General features: G+C 37.1%; 2 protein-coding genes and 1 long non-coding RNA gene across 5 annotated transcripts; 2 read left to right on the top strand and 1 right to left on the bottom strand.

The window, feature by feature from the left end:
• Nucleotide 1: 1 nt before the first annotated feature.
• LOC114520212 lies at nt 2-10,674 on the top strand. Of its 3 annotated transcripts, XR_003686671.1 has the most exons (4): nt 7,989-8,003; nt 8,156-8,214; nt 9,182-9,368; nt 10,467-10,674. It is a non-coding gene; the product is annotated as an uncharacterized LOC114520212 (long non-coding RNA). The 3 variants fall into 3 exon arrangements; XR_003686669.1 differs by lacking the exons at nt 7,989-8,003; nt 8,156-8,214 and adding an exon at nt 2-101; XR_003686670.1 differs by lacking the exons at nt 7,989-8,003; nt 8,156-8,214 and adding an exon at nt 8,916-8,976.
• A 204-nt stretch (nt 10,675-10,878) lies between these two features.
• On the bottom strand, nt 10,879-12,664 carry LOC114519982 (general transcription factor IIE subunit 2-like). Its single transcript, XM_028540174.1, has one exon. It carries the CDS (start codon nt 12,590-12,592, stop codon nt 11,696-11,698), a length of 897 nt encoding a protein of 298 aa, XP_028395975.1. The 5' UTR covers nt 12,593-12,664; the 3' UTR covers nt 10,879-11,695.
• A 220-nt stretch (nt 12,665-12,884) lies between these two features.
• LOC114519983 (claspin-like) lies at nt 12,885-19,320 on the top strand. Its single transcript, XM_028540175.1, is given in 19 exon segments — nt 12,885-13,007; nt 13,091-13,303; nt 13,767-13,872; nt 13,943-14,030; nt 14,209-14,418; nt 14,573-14,745; nt 14,828-14,977; nt 15,236-15,819; nt 16,083-16,130; nt 16,218-16,327; nt 16,419-16,866; nt 16,868-17,165; nt 17,255-17,498; nt 17,574-17,744; nt 17,930-18,188; nt 18,291-18,387; nt 18,469-18,539; nt 18,616-18,768; nt 18,846-19,320. Coding segments are annotated over 19 exon segments (3,567 nt in total). The 5' UTR covers nt 12,885-12,977; the 3' UTR covers nt 18,960-19,320.
• The last annotated feature ends 3,313 nt before the right edge of the window (nt 19,321-22,633 follow it).

Below are 22,633 nucleotides of genomic sequence, written 5' to 3'. Positions count from 1 at the left end.
GCGCGCAGTCATAACATCATCTTAATACACGCATTATCCCGTGATCATTGCTGCGCAGAACACACGGCACAAACCGGTTCGGGAGACGACGTCGCCTATCGGTAAGAATGAACTACCTTATTTCAGTATTTACTGCTAGAGTATTTTGGCGTATTTGTAGTGGGGTAGCTAGCTGGGTAATAGACATTTATGAATTCATAGCTATGGTAATGCGTTAGTAATGCGTTAGGTATTCTGAGGTCACTCAATAAATGGTCGCTTATTACCATTCAATTTCTGGTTTGATCAGATAAGTTAAAATTAAAAGCAAAAGGCAACTTTGGAAACGACGGGGAGTGCGTTGAATCAATAAATGTATTCAGCGCAAAACATTACGGCTAGGAATGAACGATGCATGATGCTATATATACTTTGTATGGAGCATAAAAAAGCGCCCTAGAAGATGCTAAGATAACAGTGGGACATAAAGTCTCTTACTACGTGATATGATTTGAGATGATTACATCTCACGGGTAGTCCCATTTGATGTGGCAACTGCGCACTGCCCCTCTGAGCAAAAGGCAGTCAGTTGACAGGAATTTGTTATTCACATGAAGATTCAATCGAAAACTCTTTATGTGAAAATTCTTTATGAAGTTATTATGAAAATCGATCCTGCGTCAAAGCTCTTGATCCGTTGCATTTTTTCAGATAGATTAGTCTAACTGTATTTCATATAAGGGCGTAAAATGACAGTTAACGCAGGTTGCAAATGATCTAATTTTAATAATATGCGAATTCCTGGTATGGTCCATTGATTGACTGATCCCGGTTTTACTTAGAAGAGCGTTATACGAAAATATAAATGAGTATACAGTGGAAAAGACGAAAAATGGGAAGAAATATGGGGGAGTATGACTTGGCAAGTCATACGGTTTGCGCAATGTTCGCTTAGGAATGCTTTCGACAAAATGTTGCAACGTGATGCATGCTTGCTAGAATTTTATTCATTCGAAAGCAATAAGTTAATACAAACGTCTTTGATAATTGATTGTGTAGGTAATGATTTAAATGCGCATTTGAGATTACGGTACTAAAACTGAGTGGATAAATTGAGGCCATTGAAAATGTCAATCATTGCAGCTTTTCTTGGCAAAAAAACCCATCTTAAATAATATGTAACAAATGTACATCACTGAACTCAGTGCGAATGTCAATGAAAACATATCTTCGTTGACATGAGTACTAATTTACAATCTGAATGATCTACTCCCAACGCAACATGATGAAGCTCATGAAAGCGAGCATTGATGCAATCGTGACAAATCTTTTCCTATTTCATCGTTGTTTGGTTGCATTCTCACAGACGCGTGTAAACCGAGTGTTGTGTTTAGTTCCTATAGTTAATGAGTGAATCATTGTTCTTGAGTGTCTCACTCATTTACCAAAGGTCAACACATGAAACACATTCCTCTTTAGTTTCAAGACAAACGTATGGTTTATATTTTGATATATTTCTTTATTCCTGCCACTGTGTCTGTCGACAACTTCGGCAGGTTCACTCGGGCACCACTGTTGTGTGCGTGATGAAGAAAGTTGGGAACTGATGAAATAGTTAAGTAGGTAACTTAACATGTGTTTTACTGCTTTCACATACAGCTATCGTGGAAGGCATCAATCACCAGTCAAAGGACCTACGTTATAAACTGGATAGTTCTATTCATCAGTTCTATACCCTTCTTCCTATATAAAGACCTAAAGGTCCAGTAGTATATAGGGATTCACTTTTATATGTCTCGTTACTACAGGAAAAACCTTAAATACCCAACTCCTGACAGTGATATTGGTAGTTATATCAGTTGATAAATTGTTTTCCTTAGAGGTATATAACGAATTGTGTTCACCATCAGCTTTAGAACTCTTTACATAGGTCCGGACTACAGGCTACAGGCAATTATGTGCAATCCCTCTCGCCCCATTGTGCAAATATTTTCCTGCAGATCAAAGACGTTTTAAGGAAGGAAAATGATTTATAGAAGTGCAGTGCATGCATGTGACAACATCCGCAATCATTGTTATCAAAATATAAATCCACGCAAAGGTTAGATAAACACACACGATTTGGGAGGCCATGCTCTTGAAATGATTCACTTTTATAGACAGACAGACAAACACCGCATGGTTCTTTTTAGGCACTCAATTTCCTGTTATATAGTTATAGACGAGGTAGGGATGACCCTTGTTGAACCTCGGGGGAGAACTAACCACAGACTAATCCAGCATGAGTGAAAAAATTTATTTTCTTGCCATGGACCATTTAGCAGCGATACAGCTATCCAGTTTATACCACGGAGGAAACATATGAAACTAAACTAACCTGGTTACATATAGAGATGATTTTTACTGGACCTCTAGGAAGAACAGTTTAGAAGTGATAGAGCTATCCAGTATAAATAAAGTTAGTTAAGTTTAGGTTTCCTCCTGTAGTACCACTGGATCAATAAGAGATGATCCTTGCTGGACCTCCAGGAAGAACAGTTTAGAACTGATAGAGCTATCCAGTATAAATAAAGTTAGTTTAGTTTAGGTTTCCTCTTGTAGTAACACTGAATCAATAAGAGATGATCCTTACTGGATCTCTAGGAAGAACAGTTTAGAACTGATAGAGCTATCCAGTATAAATAAAGTTAGTTTAGTTTAGGTTTCCTCCTGTAGTAAAAATAGATTAATGAACGAGAGTTTATCTTTACCGGATAGGGAGAGACAGTTTACTGATAAAGCTATATCCAATAAAAATAAAGTTTAGGTTTCCTTTTCAAATTTGATCACGCGAACCTCCAGAAGGAAATCTCAACCAACTGATGGAGTTTATGCCATGTGTAAATAAAACTTAACCAGTTCCTTCTTCACCTTGGCCTTCAAAGGAACACATTATAACTCGCAGTGGCATCCAAGATAAATAAGTCGAGTTTAACTAATTTAGAAGTTCATATGTTTTTCTGAACTTTTCTCTTTTGAGTCTGTGCCGAACTTGCGTCATTGGAATTCTCGTTCTAGTGCGTAAAGTTGATGGAAGATTGGCTCATATCTGGTATTCTTCCTGTATATTGTGTGAAATAACATGCATCCACGCGACCATTGGGACACCTGGGAGGCAACATTCACAGAGTGTTTGTATTACAGAACAGAATGTTCATACCCAAGAAGTGAATAAACAAATCCCGTCTTAGACTAATGCGCGCATTAAGGATGTGTTGATAGGCGGCTGACAGAAATGATGGATATCTTGAAGGAAATATTTGAAAATTTTCAGGAGACGAGGCACACCCATAATGCGAGAGACACCGGTTGTTTGAACGGATTCGAGGATCTCAGATTAATCTAATTCGTTAAGATTGATTTCCGGCTAATCGCTCAAATGTTTTCCCATTCGCTCCTCTGTCGATTGGCAAGCTCTCAGCAGTTATCTTTTAGTAAGGTTATCGTCGTCCAACCTAAACTCGATACTGAATAACAGAGAACCCTTTTATTTTCATTCCGCCGGGAAGGGGAATTCAGTGAATATAGAAAATAACGGGTCTGTTCTTGGAAAGGAGTAGCCTTGGCAATAAGTCAATTAGCTATTAAAAAAGTTTGAGACTGAAAATATGGTTGAGATTATCTACGTCATGGTTAGTCGTGTGTGGTTACTAAATTTTACCTCTGTTATGTGGCTGCTTGTAGATATGGAAAGAAATTACCTTAACTACATAAAATATTTGATAACAGGGCAGCTGAATTTCATGTCAAGAAAGGGAGACGAAGATATGGCTTGAAACATCTTTTTTATCTTACACATTTAACAAATGAACGATGGAATTTAGGCCTAAAGGTGCATGGATAAAATTGAAAACAAAAATCACACAAAATGATACAATTCCTCTTAAATCTTCAATATTCATCTTTGAGCGAAGTTTATGGGATATTTGCATATTTCATTTAAAATAATCAACCGAGACATAAAGATAAACAGATTACATCTAAAAGATGATAATTCATAATATTGAAAAAAACCCAAGTAATTTAGACTAATTTTTTATTCTAATAACCTATTTTTAGTTGATGATAGCAATGCCAATATTAACCACCCTGTGGCCTGTGGGAAAGTATATTTAATAACTTGTTGAATCAACGTAACGTATATTGCGAAATTGCAGATAGTGCATGCATGGCAACTCAACGTTAAACGCAAGCGTATATTATGCCTGAACGCACGCGTGGCTGACTACGCCATATCGAAGGTTCCGAGAAGATTGATGGAGCCTTGTGATTGGTCGAAATAGGCAGCGTCATAGGATACGTCACAAACCAAATTGACTCACAAAAAATTCTCATTACTTATATGAGAAAACTCACACCGCACGTGTGAAAATATATACCTCGCTTATTTCGTTGTACTGACTTTCCCTAAACGTGGAAGTCGATTTTTCTGCAATTCACATTCAGTCTTTCGTGGGCTTTTTTGATCAAACTATTTTTAACTTTGTGTTTACGCTTTGAGAATCCTTTGACTTAGCCAGATCGGTCTGTGAAGAATCTATGTATTAAATTTGAAAGTTAATTGAAATATATTTCACGACGAATATCATAAATATAAGTAATTTCAATCGTATATTTTCATTGAAAAGTATATACTGAAACTTACATTATTTCAGTTTTATTTATAATTCATTACTCGAAAGGTAAAATCTTAGAATTTACAAAGGAGATACTCCAGGAACGTGGGCGAGGGAGATTGTATAACATTGTTATGCGTTCCCAGTGCTGATGATTGTATATAACAGCTGAAACTATACCGCAAGAATAATAGCTGACACTAGGCCTAAACACAAGACAACCATTTTGAATCCCGCAGTTCAAACAAATGAATGAGAATGAAGATCAGATCGAAAGATTGTATACACGCAATTTACGAGATCTTGTATTTAATAGTTATAGTAGTGACCACAACTCTACCTTTCAACGTTAAATATGTGAAGAATACCCTAGTTCTAAAATCTGACGAGATAGGAGATGCAAGAAGTATATAGCTGTGTCAACTGTCACCCACATGAGATAAAGAAACAAATGAAGCAATGTTTGCCAGGTGCATTTGAATACCACCCACATGACAGCTCTGCATCCAAGAGCAATGGCTCACGTTTTCACAGCTATAGGTCTTTTTATAAAAAGCATATACATAATTTGATTCTTTGAGATAATAGCGCAATCAAGGTTTTACTTTAGTGGGTGTTTATATTCAGGGCGTGTCTCGCACACTGCGGTCTTTCAAGCGGCGAATTCAGAACAATAGCAGATAATGAGATGAGCCATCATCTCTCCTTATTCCCATGTTTTTAATTTATTTGTTACATGGAAGAGACGAAAACAAGTCGAATATATAAAGGAGGGCATGGTCCAAACACAGGCAGTTTGCAGTTTTGTCAAATATCCGAGGACACAGTCCATCAACAGCCTATATAATATATCAAGTGAAGACATCTGGATGCTTCGATCTGAAGTCCTCCTCTGTTACTAAGGAAGCCTCAGCTCGAAACGTCGAGATTTCTTTATGCACTATTTCGCCAGTGAATGATCTGATTTGTCCCGTCATTTATATTAGAAAGATGAACACTTGTTTCTTTCGTAATTGCAAGACTCGTGTGAACTGCAGCTGAAAACTCCCGCCTCTTTAAAAGGCGTAGTTTGAATTCAGCCACGTTGCAGAGTAGGCCGAAACATCCTGGTATGTCCGAAGAAATATTTTCGTGACTCTATAAATACGTTCGGCTCCTAAATCAACTGCCCTACAGGGTTTTTATGCATGAAAAATGTGGCGGGTGGCACGAAATTGCAAATGGCCTCCGAGTTGCATCGCCTGCGCAAACAAACTGCAGTTTTTTACGTATTCCACCGTTTCAATAAAGAAGAAAATCATGAATCATGTCAAACAATGAGTACAAAGCCAAAAGATCTCATTTTTGCCCTAAAGCATAATCAATAATTGAAATCTTTTCAATGGATACCATGCTCTTAGTATTTTAAGTTCCGTAAATGGACGCCAAGCACTTAATTATCATATAGTTATGATGGGAGAAAAGAAAGATAATATTGGGAGATATTTGCCGCAGAATTGCAACTTCAATTTAGTAGAATATAAAAGCCAATAAAATATTAAACAAGTCACTTGATGCATCACCAGAAGGGAGCCTAAGTAGTGTCATCATAACAATTTTGGATCGCACAAAAAGGTAAAAATATATGATTCTTTTTCATTCGACTTCGTTTCGTCATATTTAACAGCAATGAATATTCATTTGCATCGAAATTTGTCAGTTCTTACACCGCTAGTTTATTTACACAACGTGTAATACTCTCTAATGTAAAAAGTAAACGCTGTCGGTCCACAATGTACACAAATCAAAATTAGAAGTAAAAAAAATTAATGATTTCATGTTCAACTAGCGTGTAGAGAAATTAATCCAAAATGATTGAACTAATATTAATCAAGATTTTTGTACGAACGCATTACCGCGGGAAGTAGTTAAATTCTTACAGTCTTCGTGAGCTGATTGGCTATTAATTTCTAACTGAAGGTTGGATTAATCGTATACGTTAGACAAATAATACGTCTGTGAAGATGATTGAGTGGACTTGGCTATTTTCGTCGGCGCGTCTTTCAGGCCAGTGTTTAACTTAAAACTTAACGTATTTTCGACGCAATTGACGTGGGAAATTTGTGTGTTTTAATATCGCTGTATTTTCAGCTGAGTTCTCAGGAAACAATGCTCGACGCCTTTGCGTCGCTATGATACGATCGAGCAGAAAAACTCGCTTTTGACGCAAGAAGGCAGACAATTTCTACTCGCAATTCGTCTGGCTGAAATACCGTAGACAATCTATGCACAAGCACACGAACTATACATAGAACTTTGTAACCGCTCAACGGAATGTTCCCATATCAACATTCAATATATGAAGCATCTGAGGTGGGGAAAGCCAAAAGCAAAGAAGAGGAGGGGTAGAATTCCTTTTAACGCGTCTTGCCACTACCCAGCGCCCGCCAGCATTACAACTTTTGCCTGGCTGCATGCAACTCGATTTAACTGATACTCGCATGCCAGCAATAAACCTTTGTGGAGAAAGATTGCAATAACCCCCTGATAAACATGAACCTTTTTCACTCATATCTGCATGCATCTGTTAAAAAAACGGAGCACATGTTAACCACGTGAACAATACAATGCAATATCGATTTATTAAACTTGCCCAGACAAGCCTCATTTTCATGCAAGCAAACTTATAATCCATCGGCGAAGGATAAAATTTTGTTGCAACGATAAAAGTTCGAGGTCTCTGGCGATGATATGCCATGAGATTGTTTTAAAAAAGTTGCCATGTTGAGGTGGATTCTATAGGTTTTTATTATAGTTCGTTTCAAAACCTTGTTTGGGGAATATAAACTATTACAAATTAGCAGAGGCAGTTAAGATAGAGTTGTAATTCAGTCTTGGTATCATAATATATTTTTATCCCTTTAAAAAACAGGGTTTCATTCAAACCAGCCATGCTGTCGCAAAATAAATAAATCTGTATTAAATTATAGCTACAAATGATTTTAGCAAAAAGCTAGACCGAGAGGCGATGTTCTTGTCACCTAAATCTTAGCTATATCGGGAAATGACTCAAATCATATATCAAACTAAATATACGACACGTTCACGAGTGAATTTGCATCAATTTCAAAAGAACTCGCCTTTTCGCAATGCTCACAGAATGATTTTGGTCTGGCCACTAAGTGGACTTAGTGGAGAGGTCACGACCAGTATATATATTAGGCTTATTTATGGTATGAATTGCGTTAGTTTCCCTGCAGGCTTATTTCATAGCGATATTGAGTGTAAAACATACAGCTAGCGTGCAAGGATGAGAGAGAATAAAATCATTCATGCCAGCCGGTTTTGAAGTCACAACTGGGTTTTGCAGAAGAGGTCGAATTCACAAAGGTTAGGAAACGGTGTTTATCCGTAGTTGTGGGCAAGATCCGTCATTTGTTCAAGGTTAAGAAGCAATGGTGACATTTAATAACCAAATTATATTGTGGTATAACGTATAGATAGCCGTGCATGTAATCTCATGCAATACATCAATTTGACAGATCACCGCCACGAAGGGCAGAGAAAACTAGCGGGAGACAACAGAGCTTTGCTTTTAGTTGTAAGTCTTCGGTTATAAATTTTTAATTTTTAATCAAAGTTAAGAAAGCGTCTACGACTACATGACTCAATATAAAGTACTTGGGTTACTAACGTAATAGTAAATGTATGCGCGATGATAAAGCCTTCTCCTGATCCATTTCTCTCTAACAAATGCAAGTGTTAAGATAGAGACGCTCCCTGCAACACTTCCTACGCAACTATATATAAACGTTATTCCAACAAAATGAACGCTTGGGTTGAAAAGCAGATCTTCCTAGCTTTCATGATGATTCATTAGGCTGCATAATTCTCTTAACAACTGAAGGCCCTTTCAAGATTCCCAGTTTTTAGCAAGCTTATGGAAGGAATTAACGAGGCAGAAGATTAAAATTTTTTCAATTCATTGTTTTGTGTTTGTTTTGGGATATACAAATTAAATGCGCTGTATATCCTAGAGACGCGTGCGATTAACTGACACGAAAGTTTTTCACCCTGATAACGGAGGTATTAATTTTTGGAGCCAGGAAGAAATGGGAACAGTTTCAAAGCTAGTTTACTTTGCGGTTTCAAAATTAATTGTATTTGAAATTTAATAATCCCTAATTCCTCGTGCAACTAATTGATCGAACGCATAGATTAAACACGTTTATAGATATAAGAGAATAAATAGGGCAATGCATGTGTTTAGACACCAGATGCGTGGCTATATAGCGCCATATAGCTTCGCAAACAATCAAGTTTTCTGCGGAAAGATCATCAAAGTGTTTTAATGAATGTTGAGGTAAACACGACGCGTCACAGCTTGGATGATATTTAATGAAAGGGAATCTGTTTGGATTATAAAAAGTGTACAAAAATCGTTGTCAATATTACGGGAAATGGGTCGGATTTTAATTTTAAATCATGACGCCCACGCCTAGTGTAATAATTGCTATATCGATAGTACCCACAGTATTTAAGACAATCTTTTTTTCTGCGCTTGATAGCACAAGCACTCGTCTGTACATAGAAGACAAGAACGTTGAAGGCTCACGCAAGATGTTGTCAACGATGAAATTCACATGCCTATGTTTCCTTGTGCTTGCTTCATTGGCCATAACAGACGCGCTCCCCGCACCAAGAAGAAACGAAAACAGATCAGAAAAAGGCATCTTTGGACGAGAGACAATTTTTGTAAGTCTCAACGATATTCTGATGCAATTAGACTGCTTTCCCCGAGCCCTTTAAATTTACAAATTAGGTATGGTATTTCATACTCCTTTTAGAGTATTCAGTTTAGTCTATCGTTCAATTTCGAAAAATATTTCCAGCCATATAATTAACGTTGAACTGCGAATATAATTAATTACAAGCTTTTTCTTAACGGCTCCAGCAAGGTGGCGCTCATCATTTTAATCCTAGATTATCATAAATAGTTAACATTCAATTTTCAACATGGAGAATATACTTCCCAATATAGATGAACTTTATTTTAAGAGCTGCCAGACTTTGTACTGGACATGAAAATGAAGGGCTTAATAGTATACTACGATAGAGACCGGACAATCATGGTCCAAATTAGATCGCATTCATATAGTCTATACCTCTCTAAATTAGATCTCCATAAAGCGCTTGTCAAAATTGGGAGGGAAAAGTTGACTGTACATATAGTCGAAGTATTAAACTTGAGTATAGGGCTGCTCATGTTCAGACTAAGGCTCTAGCCGGCCCTAGGTTAAACACGCACCTTCAAATGAAATTGGACACAGTGCTCACAGAAACGAGCAGTATCTCAGCTTATCTCTTTGCAGAGGTAGTGCTCAAGAAACCTGTGCTGTGCTTTCCAACCAGATTTAACTTAGGCTGAGCCAGTGCCGGGCACTCCAACGCTATACGCGCAGCCTAAGTTGAATAAAATGATTCAAGATGATGGTTTTCCTTTTTGTTTTATAAATTACTTAATTTAAGAATCGTACTTAAACATGCATTTTCAGTTTGAAGACGCGCTTCCTTCGAGAAAGAGAGCTCGCCAACTGAGTTTGATTTGAGTGCTATTGAAAGATATCAGTTGAAACCAGACTATAGGAGAGTGGAATCCTGTTCAACCCGGTGTTTTCGAGGCAGGGGGCGGTCGAACAAGGGTACAACAAGCAACAAAACCTAAAACGATTTAAATCTGAGATAAAGCTAAAATTAAAAAATTTAAAAATCCTTGGATCCACTATAAATAGATGCTGTTTCTAAATTCCTGTTTTATGCTTTGCTAATTGTTGTGTTTTTTTTATTATTCAGCTGTCTTGTCGGAACGTATATTATAACTGTTTAAACACAAGCAACTCAAATCGCTGTATGGAGGATTTTAACCAGTGTATTCGGGGCTAATCATGATGACATAGAGAAGCAGAAACGTTTCAAATAGACTAAAATATATATTATAAACAATGTAAATCTTAATAAATTGTTAATATATGTTGTTATGTGCCAAGGAATGGACCTTGAGACTGGACTATGATTCACCAGCATTCCCAGAATAAACACGGTCATGGCTCATGCAGAGAAATTTCATCAAACTTAGCTTTTGGCGGTCATGGCTCATGCAGAGAAATTTCATCAAACTTAGCTTTTCGCAATTTCGAAATGAATTGCACCCCAGGTTAGCAAAAGCTTTCCTTTCCTCCTGATATACGACAAAATACAGTACAACTCTTTTTAACACGAAAGTGTAACCTCTTTTAAACAAAATTGGAATAAGCGTTTGTCTCGAAATCACGTTGGGGTTGTGCTGTTCACTTAACACATTCTCTTCCTCTTAATGCCAGACAATATGCATATATTGAAATGAATTTCTCATGATTTTTTACATGGTAATACACAAGATGTCTGCTTAGAAAATGTCACAAGAGTACACGATAGTTTGGCTGATAATTTTATAACTCTTTTAACCGTATGTTATACTAGTACACAGGCAAACCACATTCACTTGTTAGGCTTGCCTTTTCTGTTGCAATTCCCACAGATATGATTTGTAACTAAAGATGAATATTTCTGTCTCATTGCTCTTCTATAATTATGCCCTACATATCTTTGTGAGAAAAACATACACTAGAGTGGATCTCGATAAAAAAAAACACCAAAGTTAAACAACCCTTTTGTACATTCCATTGTGTCTGCAGCCAATATTTCTAAACCAGAGGTCATAGGATTCTTGGTGTATTGCCTTCAGATCACTCGAACAAGAAGTGGAGATTGCTATATTTAGTTGGATATTAGCATACAGGATCTTCAATATTTGTGGCTTTTTAGTAGAAAGTTTCTCTCAGGCGCTGGACAGTACTATCCACCTCATAAGGTTTTTTTCAAATGCTATAAAAGTGCCCATTGTTCAATATAACCTGGACTATTTCTGGAATATTCCTAAATTTAGTATTCTTTTTAATAACAGCTCAAAATTTATAAGGTTTTTATCCAGTGAATAGTGCTATCCAGCCTTGGACAGCTGTCCTCAGGCAAACAACATGTTCTCATTTCTGTATATTATTGAAGTCTTTTAAAAGTCCTTGTTCCAAATGGACATTTTGAACCTTGAAATTATTCTTCTTTCGATTGCCTCGTTTCTTTTGAGCTGGAGGCAAAGGCTTCCTCAAAGCGGAATCCTTCATTGCACTATAACCATGGTTCACAAGATATCTTTCAATATCAGTTTCTCCCATTCCTTCAACACTAGAATGATGCCAGAGTTCTTTGAACTTTGCATCAGTATCCATCCAGTGCTGTACATCATTATGCAATAGCACTATTTTCTTATCTGTTGATCTAGTCACAGTTAAAACATGACCCTTTCTCATTGTGCTCCTGACAATTCTTTCGGCAGAAGGAAGGCTTTCTTCAACATCGCCAAAAAGCATTCCTCCCATGCCTTCATTGTAGTGCCGCTGCAAAACATCTAAAAACTGCTTTTTGTTTTTCATGTTATAAATTGGTTTGAATACGAATTTCCCAGCCTTGCAAGTTAGCTTTTCATTCTCTCTCAAAGCTTGGTTAGCCAACCAACTCTTATCGTTGGGATCTATGTCTGTGTACTTGATCCGATCTAGTATTTCATCCAGGGAAAGTGGATCAAACTCCCCGTCAAGATGGCGTTTCTTCATAGCGTCTATGATGCTGGCTAGAACAGCAAACCGGTTCTTCGGACGAAGTGTTACGGTTTTATAATCGTAACTACTTGGCGTTTTCTTCGGCTGAGAAAAACTACTGCTGAACGTTCTCTTCTGTGACTTCTTCGAGGAATCATCTTTAAACGATTTTGATTTTTCCTTTGCCTTGTCTTTTGACTTCTTAGATTCCACTGAAGGTGTGAGAAGGCTTCTTTTCTTAAAACTGGCATGCTCTTTCAATAACTTCGGGTCCATTTTGTCCATTTTGTGATTTAAAAATAGAAGAAGCACCTTTACAAAACAACGTTTGAAAGAAAAGGATGAAAATACTCACATGTCGGAGAAGTACGAGTATCGCCGAATCCAGGCCGAAGAAAGACCGAATGTTCATTGGCCGAAAAAAATAAGAAATATTTATTTTTCTTCGAGTAAGAATGCGTATTTGGAGCCAAATAATGATCAATTTATGCTAAATATGAATCGAAAATAAAATTCTGTAGTTTCATTCAAAACAATTTAAATAACATTTGAGATTTATTACGTTTTTCCGAAGAACAGTTGGTAGGAAGTGTTGCTGTTGTAAATGGAAACACAGCCCGCGAGATTTGTTATTTGGCGCGTATTTTGGTTATATTTGGAAGTAAAAGATATGGAGGACGTGGAAAATCCTAGCGAGCAGGTATGAAAACGCGATTTAAGGACATAATGGTAGTAATTTTTCATTAATTAAACGGTTGTGGTATTATTGGTGGTGTTTTACAGCTGTTTATGGTGGATAATGATCTTTACGATGCTGAGATTGATAGTGGAACTGAGGCCAATGAAGAAGAAGATGGTGTTGATGTGGTCAAGAATTATGGGCTGAATGGCGACAGTGAAGGAGAAGAGAGTGTTGAAGAGCCATTTGACAGCGACAACGAGGAAAGCCTTGAAGCAATAAAAAAGCAAGCTAAGAAGAAAGCTAAAAAGATCAAGGTGAGTTTTAAAGAATTGAGTACATTTTGTACTCTTTTAATTAATGACAACTGCCAATTTTGAATTTATATCGTGGAATATATACTGTACTTGAAGGAGTTTGTCTATTTTGTCTATTATACGAGAGAGTGCACTCTATTTAACAACCATAAAGAGATGGTTACAAGACCTACCACAACACTGGGTATTAGTCTATTAGATGTAAAGTACACTGTATAATACCAACAGATATTCTACCTTGCTGTTATTATACTGGTAGTAACTATCTATTAACACTTTCCCTGCCAGTGGTCTAGACAGATCAATAAGTGATAATCGATCAAAAAACAAAAATCTCCGTCTTTGGCGGTCAAAGTGTTAATAATAACATTTTAATTGAGCGGTTTAAATTTATGCACCAATCTTAATCATCTTATAGTTTAACATCTTACACTTATATGCTACACCTTACCATATTCATCAGACAACACTGGATGTGACCACAAGTTCTGTGAGAGAACCGAAGAAACGGAAGGCAAAGAAGGAGAATGTTACAAACCTCCACAGCGAGACTCAACGATTAGTGAGAGGTAGTAATCTTATCAGAACTTATTTGATTATTCACCAGGTAACATACTCCAAGAATATTTTTGTATTCAGAGTCGCGTGTGAAACTACCGTATCATCAACCTGGTACAAGGAACATCACACACTTTTTGAAAAAAGTTCCAATCAACAATGTATCCAGGTAATGAAATAAATGCAATTTATACCCTCTTCCAGAAAGAGATATGGTTATCCAAGATTTATGACAATACAGGAGTATATCTTTCCTTGTTTCTCTTACCCCACAAAATAGAAGGTGTGCCCTCCAAACAATGCTACCCCTCCCTCTTTTACTGACCTGAGCATTTTAATATAAACAGGAGCGAGATGCCAACAAAAACAGCCAGGGATGGAGAAACCACATTGGAGCCTGAAAAAGAAAACATAATACCTCAAGATATGGCAACTGGAGATGAAACTCCCAATGAAACAGTTCATGAAAATCCAAAGTTAACTGTTGCTAATGATTCCTTCTTTTTGGACAAAAGTTCTTGTGAAAAACCTACAGGTTTAGATCATTTGATGAAAAGGTAAAACCTGTTAATGTAAACTTTGCACTTCTGTATTGTACATCTCATATTTTTCACATGGGGTTGATCTATGTGTAGTTTGGATATACATAAGGTTACACTGTTATAATATGCAAAGATTCAATGTATATGAATTTATATTTCCTTTTCTTAGGTTCTATAAACACAACAGAAGTAAGTTAAAACAGGATAAACCTGTGGAAGAGGATGTCAAAAAACAGGCTGATGTGGTTGAAATAACAGACAAAGTGGAGGAATCAAAAACAACAGAGGTGGAAGCAGAGAGTTTGAAAAACAAGAAAATAGCTCGACCAGTTTTTAAACCAGGTTAAGACATCTGTGAGCGTTTTAGGAGGAAGCTTTGGATGGAAAATTTCTAACTTCAAATCTACATTTGCATGTTTTTTAGGTGATGACCTGAGAAGTTTGAAGAAAAAATTGCAGGCAAACATGAAACTACAGAGAGCTGAAGTGAGAAAGATCCATGAGTCGGTGCGGAAGATTGATAATGAAGAAATTAGTGATGAAGAGGAGGAAGAAGAAGAATATGAGAGTGAAGGTTGATTGTTAATAAGTTTATCATAAAACTTTTGTTTCCAGTGCAATGGAAGTGTACAAAGGAGAGCTGTGATTCTCGCTTGTGCAAGCCTGAAATTTTCCCTCCACAGTCAGTTGATGATTAGGATTAAGTCTAGTTCTTAGATTAGGTTTATGCTGGATTAATTCTAAATCTAACCCTAATCCTAACCTAATCTCAAGAATTAAATTCGTGTATTTAGGGTTGACTGAACATTGAATTATCACCTGACTTTTTCAGATAGCGATTTTGAAATGGAGGAGTGGAACGCTGCTGATGAGAAGGCTCAAGAAGAACAAAGCTTGGAAGAGCAGGAAAATAAGGAAAATCATGAAATAAACGACGACCAATTTGATAAGGAAGAATCGAACAGCATCGCTGCTTCGGACACAAACTACGGGAATTTCAAATCACAGCCAAAACCTGTGAGAAAACATCAAATTTTTACAGACGATCAGACAATGGATCTGTTCCCTTCAGATAATTCAAATCAAACTGCTGACCGTACTTTAGATGAAGAACTTTCAGAGCATGGTAGTGTTAGCTCTGAGGAGAGTATGAAACTAAGACTTGATTCTTTGGAAGACACGCAGGACTGTCTCAATGACGACCAGACATCAAAGTTTACGAAGTTAAAGACATCAATAAGTGAACTAAGTTCTGATGCATCAAACGTACCCAATGGCCAAGTCGAACGATACGAGATAAACAACAGGTCATCAGAGAATTTGGATAGATCGAGCAGTAACGACGGTCTCACGCCGTTTTCCCGGATACAGAGATTACTTGGCGTTGAGAGTTCTTCTAGCACGAAAAAAGATCAGGTTGAACAAGCTTACATCTTTGTAGATTCTGTTTTGAACTAGACACGTCTTTTGTTAAGAATATAGGAAAGATTATAAAGAGATCTTAAAGTCGTGAAGAATAAGATTGGATTTGGACAGAAACGAGAAAAAAAACTAGCTTAAGCCTCGCGTCTTGTCTCGAGATTTTGTGATGAAAAGTTAGTGCTTTTCAGGGAGAATTTTGAGAGACAATGTATGTATTCCTAGAAGTATCATAACTATTCAATTTTCTTGTTTTTTAGAGGCCCAAACCTATTTCTGAGCTGACTCTACCTATTGAAGACTCCCAGGTACTTGCAAAGAGTTGTCTGCATCATTTGTAAATTATGATACGGACGATTCTATGATACAGTACTTATTGTATCGTTTCTTAATAGGATTTGTACGGTGAAGGTGATGATGGAAAGCTTGGTTTAAACACTTCGAAAGATTTCAATTTCGCTTTGGATGAAGACACGCAGTTCACGCAATTTGTCGACACGCAAGGGTAGGTCTGATTGAGGTCGGAATCTTTCAATATTGGAGCCGTTGTCTGCTTGTAGCAATAAATGATCAAATGTATATTTGTTTTTAAACAGATTTCTGCTCAGTACAGGTAAAAAAAAGAAAAAGAAGGATTTGGTAAACGATAAATCAAACATGAGCGAGCTTCTAGGTCTCTGCTCTGGAACATTTTCTGATAAACCAAAAACGAACGTCACCACAGAATCTCAAGAACAAATGAGCGAATTACTTGGCCTTTGTTCAGGAAAGTTTTCAGAAACAGCAAGGGATAAGAGCAGTGAAGAATCTCAAGAAAACATGAACGAACTCATTGGCCTTTGCTCGGGAAAGTTCACAGATGAAAAGAATGAGAATCCCGAGTGTGAAAGTCAAAATATGAGTGAATTGTTGGGACTTTGCTCTGGGAAGTTTGATGATGAAAATCCACAACCAACGACAACGTCTGAATCCCAAAATATGAATGAATTGCTAGATCTTTGCTCGGGAAAATTTACCGATAAAAAGAAAGAGTTTCTTATCTGAGGAACGAGGAAGCCTTACATTTGAGAGTTCATCAAATATCAGTGCTCAAAGTGAGTCAACGAGAAAAGACCAGAAAATAATGAACGAGTTGCTTCGTTCGTGTTCAGGCCACTTCAGCAACATCGCGAATACAGAGGACTCTGGGAATGATCAGACGAGAGATGGAAAGAAAGGTGTATTCAGTGAACTGGATAAAAATGATGAAAAACCATCAAAATCTAAGCAAGGACTGTCAGCCATGTTTGAAAATATGGCAGACGACGAAGATAACATGAATGATGCTGTTGCATTGTGCTCAGGTAAACCAGCTTTCTTTGCAAAACCCGCCACTTGTAAATCTATCTTTTCATCGCTTTTAGATTAGAGTGTTTTGCATTTCACTTCGTAGGTAAGTTTCCTAATACTCCGCAGTCAAAAGACGGGAAAAATGAGGAGGAAAACCTGGAATCTGATCTCGAGATGGAGGATTCCTGTATCGCAGAAGATTCCGATGTTGAAGAAAATTCCGAGAATTCCGACAACGACGTGTTCAGTGATGATGAGAAACAAGTAGACTCAGACGACGAAATGACAGGAGGCGATGAAATGAAAAAAATAAGAAAATATGGCGTTACTTACGACAAGAAAGCGCAGTGAGTGTTTCGAAGTTAATCGTTTGCTCATCAACGAGCTTGATGCTTTACCTTGCACGGAATTTACCTTTTTAGTCCAGTTTTCAACAAAGACAACTTTGTGGACGAAGAGGCTGAATTGTCTGGAAGCGACGCAAGCTCGGATGAGGAGGAAGAGTCTGGGGACGATGAACTTGAGGAAGATTCGGATTGTGAAGATCTTCCTTCTGACGAGGAACTTCAGCGACAAGTGAACAAGGTTCATCTGTAAGTAACGAAGGTGTTCCTGGAGTGAGCACATGAAGAGAGAATAGTTTAGAACTGGTAGAGCTTAGTTTAGTTTAGGTTTTCTCCTGTAGTAACACTGGATCAGTAAGAGACGGTCCTTACTGGACTTCTAGGAGGAAGAGTTTAGAAGTGATAAATTATTGTCAACCTGTCTTTATGTGCAGAAAATCAGTGATTGACGAGGATAAACGGGAACTACGAGAGTTAAAAGAAAGATATTTGGAAGACGGAGATCTTTACTCAGAGGGGGGAGGTCGAGCAAGAAATTTCAAGTGGCAAGGGCTGGAGGATTCGCAGCATGATATGTTTGACAATAAAGTCCTCTGGGGTGATGATGAGATTGTGGATAATGAGATACTGCCTCAAGCTGAACTTGAGAGAAGAAAAATGAGGCATGAGAAAGACCAGTTTTTTCAAGAACAGGTGAATCCCTCGAGTTTAATACACACCTCAGCATAATCACCATAACAATGACCACAACAGTGTATGTATACTTGTCTCTGACATGAATATTGTTGTTTGCAGTTGGCTCGTACAAAGAGTAACTCACAACCAACAGAGGTGGATGAAAATAGCCAGACTATTTTAGGCATGATAAATGACAGAAGCAATATGGGAGATGGTGAGTAGGTGTACTATGAACTTGGAAATATTGAGTCCTTACAATTTAATTTTGATGAATTGGTTTTTACGATCTTTTCAGAGGAGCAAACGCAAGAGCCTGAAAAACCAGTGCTCAAAAGACAAGATTCAACCTCTACAAAGATGTCTCAGGTTTGTAAAGACACAGCAAAGACCATTAATTCTGTGACTTTGTATCTTTTATTAACCCAATTTCCACTTCACATAGAAACGTGGTTCATTCTTGAAACGAAATAAAGTTCAAATGTCACGGCTTTCCTCAATCACCACAACAACAACAAAGAAAACACCAAACTCCACCAGAGGATTTGTGTTTCATACAATATCTCCCAGCAGCAAATCCAAAGACAGTTCTGGCCAGGTAGGAATATTCTTCAGGATTTTAATCAAACAGACAGTTCATAACTTTTGCTCATAGAAAACTGATTTTTTCTTTAGAAACTACAAAGATCTGAATCCTTGTCAGAACCACCAAACCCCAAAAGACCTCGTCTTGATAAAACAATGAGTGATATTGCAACCGGGAGTTTGTTTGCAGACATGCCTGTTTGATAAAGAGTGTTTTTTGTATAACAGTTTGTTATTATAAGAATGTAATTAACTGGCTGTGTTTAAGTTATTCTTTATTGTTAACTGAGTTCATGCAATCATTGTACACCATGGCAAATGGACACACAGCTAGGTGTAATTTAGGAATATATTTGTAATACCCATTTTATTCTTGGTTTCACAAGTACACCATATAATTTAACCATGGATATATCAGATCCAAGGTATTATAGTTGTGTATACCAGAATATCATAAATCCAAGACGTTTAGGCCTGTATTTGAAATATTGTAAATTAAATTTTAGTCTTTTTTTAATTTTATTACCATACATAACATATGGCTTGCTAATGTTGCTCTTATCTAATTAATTTATAATAAATATATGTACAAATTCAAATTACATTGAAATTTCCAATCGTATCTGCATGTGGTAGGGCTATGACCCAGCACAGGATAAACAGTAGGACTTCTCCATCGGATCTTCATAACTAAATCAAAATGTTGTCAAGAATTTTATATTGTCAACTGGATTGTTTAATTTTTCAAAGAAAAGCACACTGTTACTATAAAATAGCATAAAAAAGCCTAAAGTAAAAGTAGTGATGGTACCTCAAAACTGAGCAAAGGTGACAAAAATTCTGTTCACATTTAAAACAAACATTGAAGCAGTAGACACAGACATTCTTGTCACAAAATGAACATTTTGCCAGCTGATTTGAATAATTTCCTTTCTTGCAGTTTTGACAAATATTTGTGGCCTGAACATTGCCCTCCTCTGCCTTTTGACATTGTGCCTTCGCTCCAGCTCTGAGCATACTTTGTGTTTTTGCTGAAAATAAGTTTATCTATGAGTGGCATTTGTATGCTCACCTGCAGAGGTACCGTTGGCTCATGCCGAAGATCTTAAGCATGGGGCTACAAAACTTATATATTTTATAGTAAAATTTGGCGTATCTTCGCCAGGGTACATTGTTGAGGGCATGATGCAAAATTTCCAATAGTTCAGGCATTTGGTGAACTATTTTTCCTCCTTTGCCCCAAAAAGTCAGGCTGCATACAGGTTATCATGGGTATGGTCACTAGCACAATTAATGGGAGAAGCAGGCAGTGGCAAGTGCAAATTTCCACGGGGTGACACCCTCCCTGTAACTATGATGTCATAACAGTAATATAAATTATTTATTTTTGTAAATAATTTGCAACAATGCTCAACAAGAATTTTTGGTTTATTTTTATTATAATACTTTACCATAAACCTTTTGCCTGCTTTCTTCGTTATTGTTGACATGTTTACTTTCCACGTGAGTCTTGAGCTGTAGAGGCGAGCAGCTGTTAAAAGGGAATGCTCTTTTTGACATAATTGCGAGTTATTTTCGTGGTTTGATTCAACTAAACATTCATGTAGAATATTTCCCGCTTTTTTCAAGACTGAGGGTTTTAAACTGGCCACGTGATCAATCTCGTTTCCCGAGCTCACCACGATCATCTACGAGGAGGCTGGCGTGATTTCACGCAGTCCACGAACGTCCCACGCAAGTGGAATGGACGTCGAAATTCAATAATAGAAAAGCGCAAAAAAAGTAAAATGTGAACATGAAAGTTAATTCGAGAAAGATTCTCGTCAATTTGGACCCTAAATTTTAAAAAGCAACAGTAAGTGAATTCAGATAGGTACTGAAATGACTGAATAATCATATGCATAAATGCAAATATCCGGCATCTTTGGTCAATATAAAATAATTCTTTCCTTTTTCATCTAGTTTTTTGTTAATTATATAACTCAGCGATCAATCTCTATTTATACGTCTTTTTGTACTCATATATACCCTTCATTGACCCTACCTGTCTGTAAAGATTTAAATCTTTGTATATTCCTACCTATCCCTCAATTACCCCAAATTTCCCTCGAAGTTAATTATATGGTCATGTTAAAGCCACTGAGGTTAAAGCGCATGTCTTTCTGGTTCTAGACCCTCAATCTTGACCCTCAGCGTGATGATGGTTGATAATGATGCGACATCACAAACTGGGGTCTGTTTCCAACCCACTTCAATTTTTTCAACCTAACCTCACCAGGCTTCATAACTTCATTAACAGTAAAATGTTCAAATTTTAAAAGTCTTTAAGAAGACTTGAACAGTTGAACCAATGACAAAAGACCAAGGTCTTTACCACTAGACCAGAGAGTGCTCTGACAGCTGTGTTGGTAGTGTTGCTAGGCAATGGTTGTCTATTTCACTCAATTTAAAACAACCATTACCACTACCATTAGGCCACAAATCTTGTGCTGATTGTTTTCTTGTTTCCAGGGCACTGATGGAACCTTGTTTCAGGAACCTTGTTTCCAGGGCACCATGAGCATACAGTTTGCAAGACCAGTTGTCTTCACCACTAGACACCATCAACTCTTGAGGTAGCCAGCTTTGTTTTCCATTTTACATCATTTTCCTCAAAAGAAATTCCTAAAAGGCCAAGTCTTCACCAGTAGACCAGGAAACTGTGTAACGGTTATAAATATATTTCGTTCAAGCTTTCTCTCGCCAGATCATTTTCTTCACCACTGATCATTGATCAGCGGTTGATTGTAGGAACGCTGGATAGCGCTATCCATTGGATGGATGATTTTTTTTATTGCTCAAAATTTGCCCGTTCTTCTGCAGATGCTTCGATAGCTATTCATTTTTCAGCAATAGAACGCTATAAAGACGCGTCGTGCAATTTTTCATTCTCACAAGCTATTCCAAATCCGATTTGCAGTAAAAAATGACGATACCCCTTGACTGGGGTCACTAAGAGTACTTAGTGAAAAGTAATTACCTGTTAGCCTTATCTTTGTGTCTTGATTTTGACGTTCCTGAATGTTGAGAATGCAAAATATTTTTCCTTTAATCATACGGATTGAACAAATTGCAATAAGATTAAATCTTTCCTGCTGAAGTCCTGAACAGCTCGTGTCTTCCTAAGAACCCAATATAATCGAGACTGAAAGTCGTTCCTTAAAAGCGTACTAAGCTACTGTCAGGGCAACTGATATTGGATTGTCTGAGGAAGAGTTCGTAAAATTGTTTATGGGATGACTGTTCAAAAATTAGCTGGTGTTTGTGGGTGGAATTTAGCCTCATACATTGGTACTTCTGTTATTTAACCTATGTGGTATAACCGTATAACACCATAATGCTGTTTGTTCCTGTTGGACTTTGTAATTTCATTGTGCGTCAATTTTTCTGCCGAAATAAAATAAAAAACACCATTTAAGCATAACGCCAAATTTCAATTTATTCAGCCTGAAAAAAACTACTTCGAATATCGCGAAACGTTGTGATAAGTTTTGAGCTGATATTCACATGTGATTTGTACATTGATAATTTTGTATATATATTTATGCAATTCTTTTTCGATTAATGAATGATGTTGTAACTTTTTTTATGATAATTTCATCTGTTAATTCCTTCTTCCATGGCCTTGGCAGTATTTAAATCGTGCTATAATGAAAGTATAATCAATTCAATGGCCTATTCTTTGCCGTTCTAGAAAGTTCATTTCTCGCCATTGGTGGTTCCTGTCCCTAATATTGTTTGCATACCAATCTATAGTTCTTACGCATCAAAACAACTCCGATTCAGTATGGACTTTCCTTTCAAAGCCTCGCCAAAACTTTGTCCAATTTCAAACGCTT

The sequence above is a fragment of the Dendronephthya gigantea genome, unplaced genomic scaffold, assembly GCF_004324835.1.
Source record: "Dendronephthya gigantea isolate DGI-Jeju-01 unplaced genomic scaffold, DenGig_1.0 000015F, whole genome shotgun sequence".
Classification (NCBI taxonomy): domain Eukaryota; kingdom Metazoa; phylum Cnidaria; class Anthozoa; order Malacalcyonacea; family Nephtheidae; genus Dendronephthya; species Dendronephthya gigantea.
Note: the sequence above shows the minus strand (reverse complement) of the source record. Positions and strands in the feature narration are given on the sequence as shown.

What these genes read in the sequence shown, in the direction of transcription:
- LOC114519982 (XM_028540174.1), bottom strand. Translation starts at nt 12,592, where the DNA reads ATGGACAAAATGGACCCGAAGTTATTGAAAGAGCATGCCAGTTTTAAG.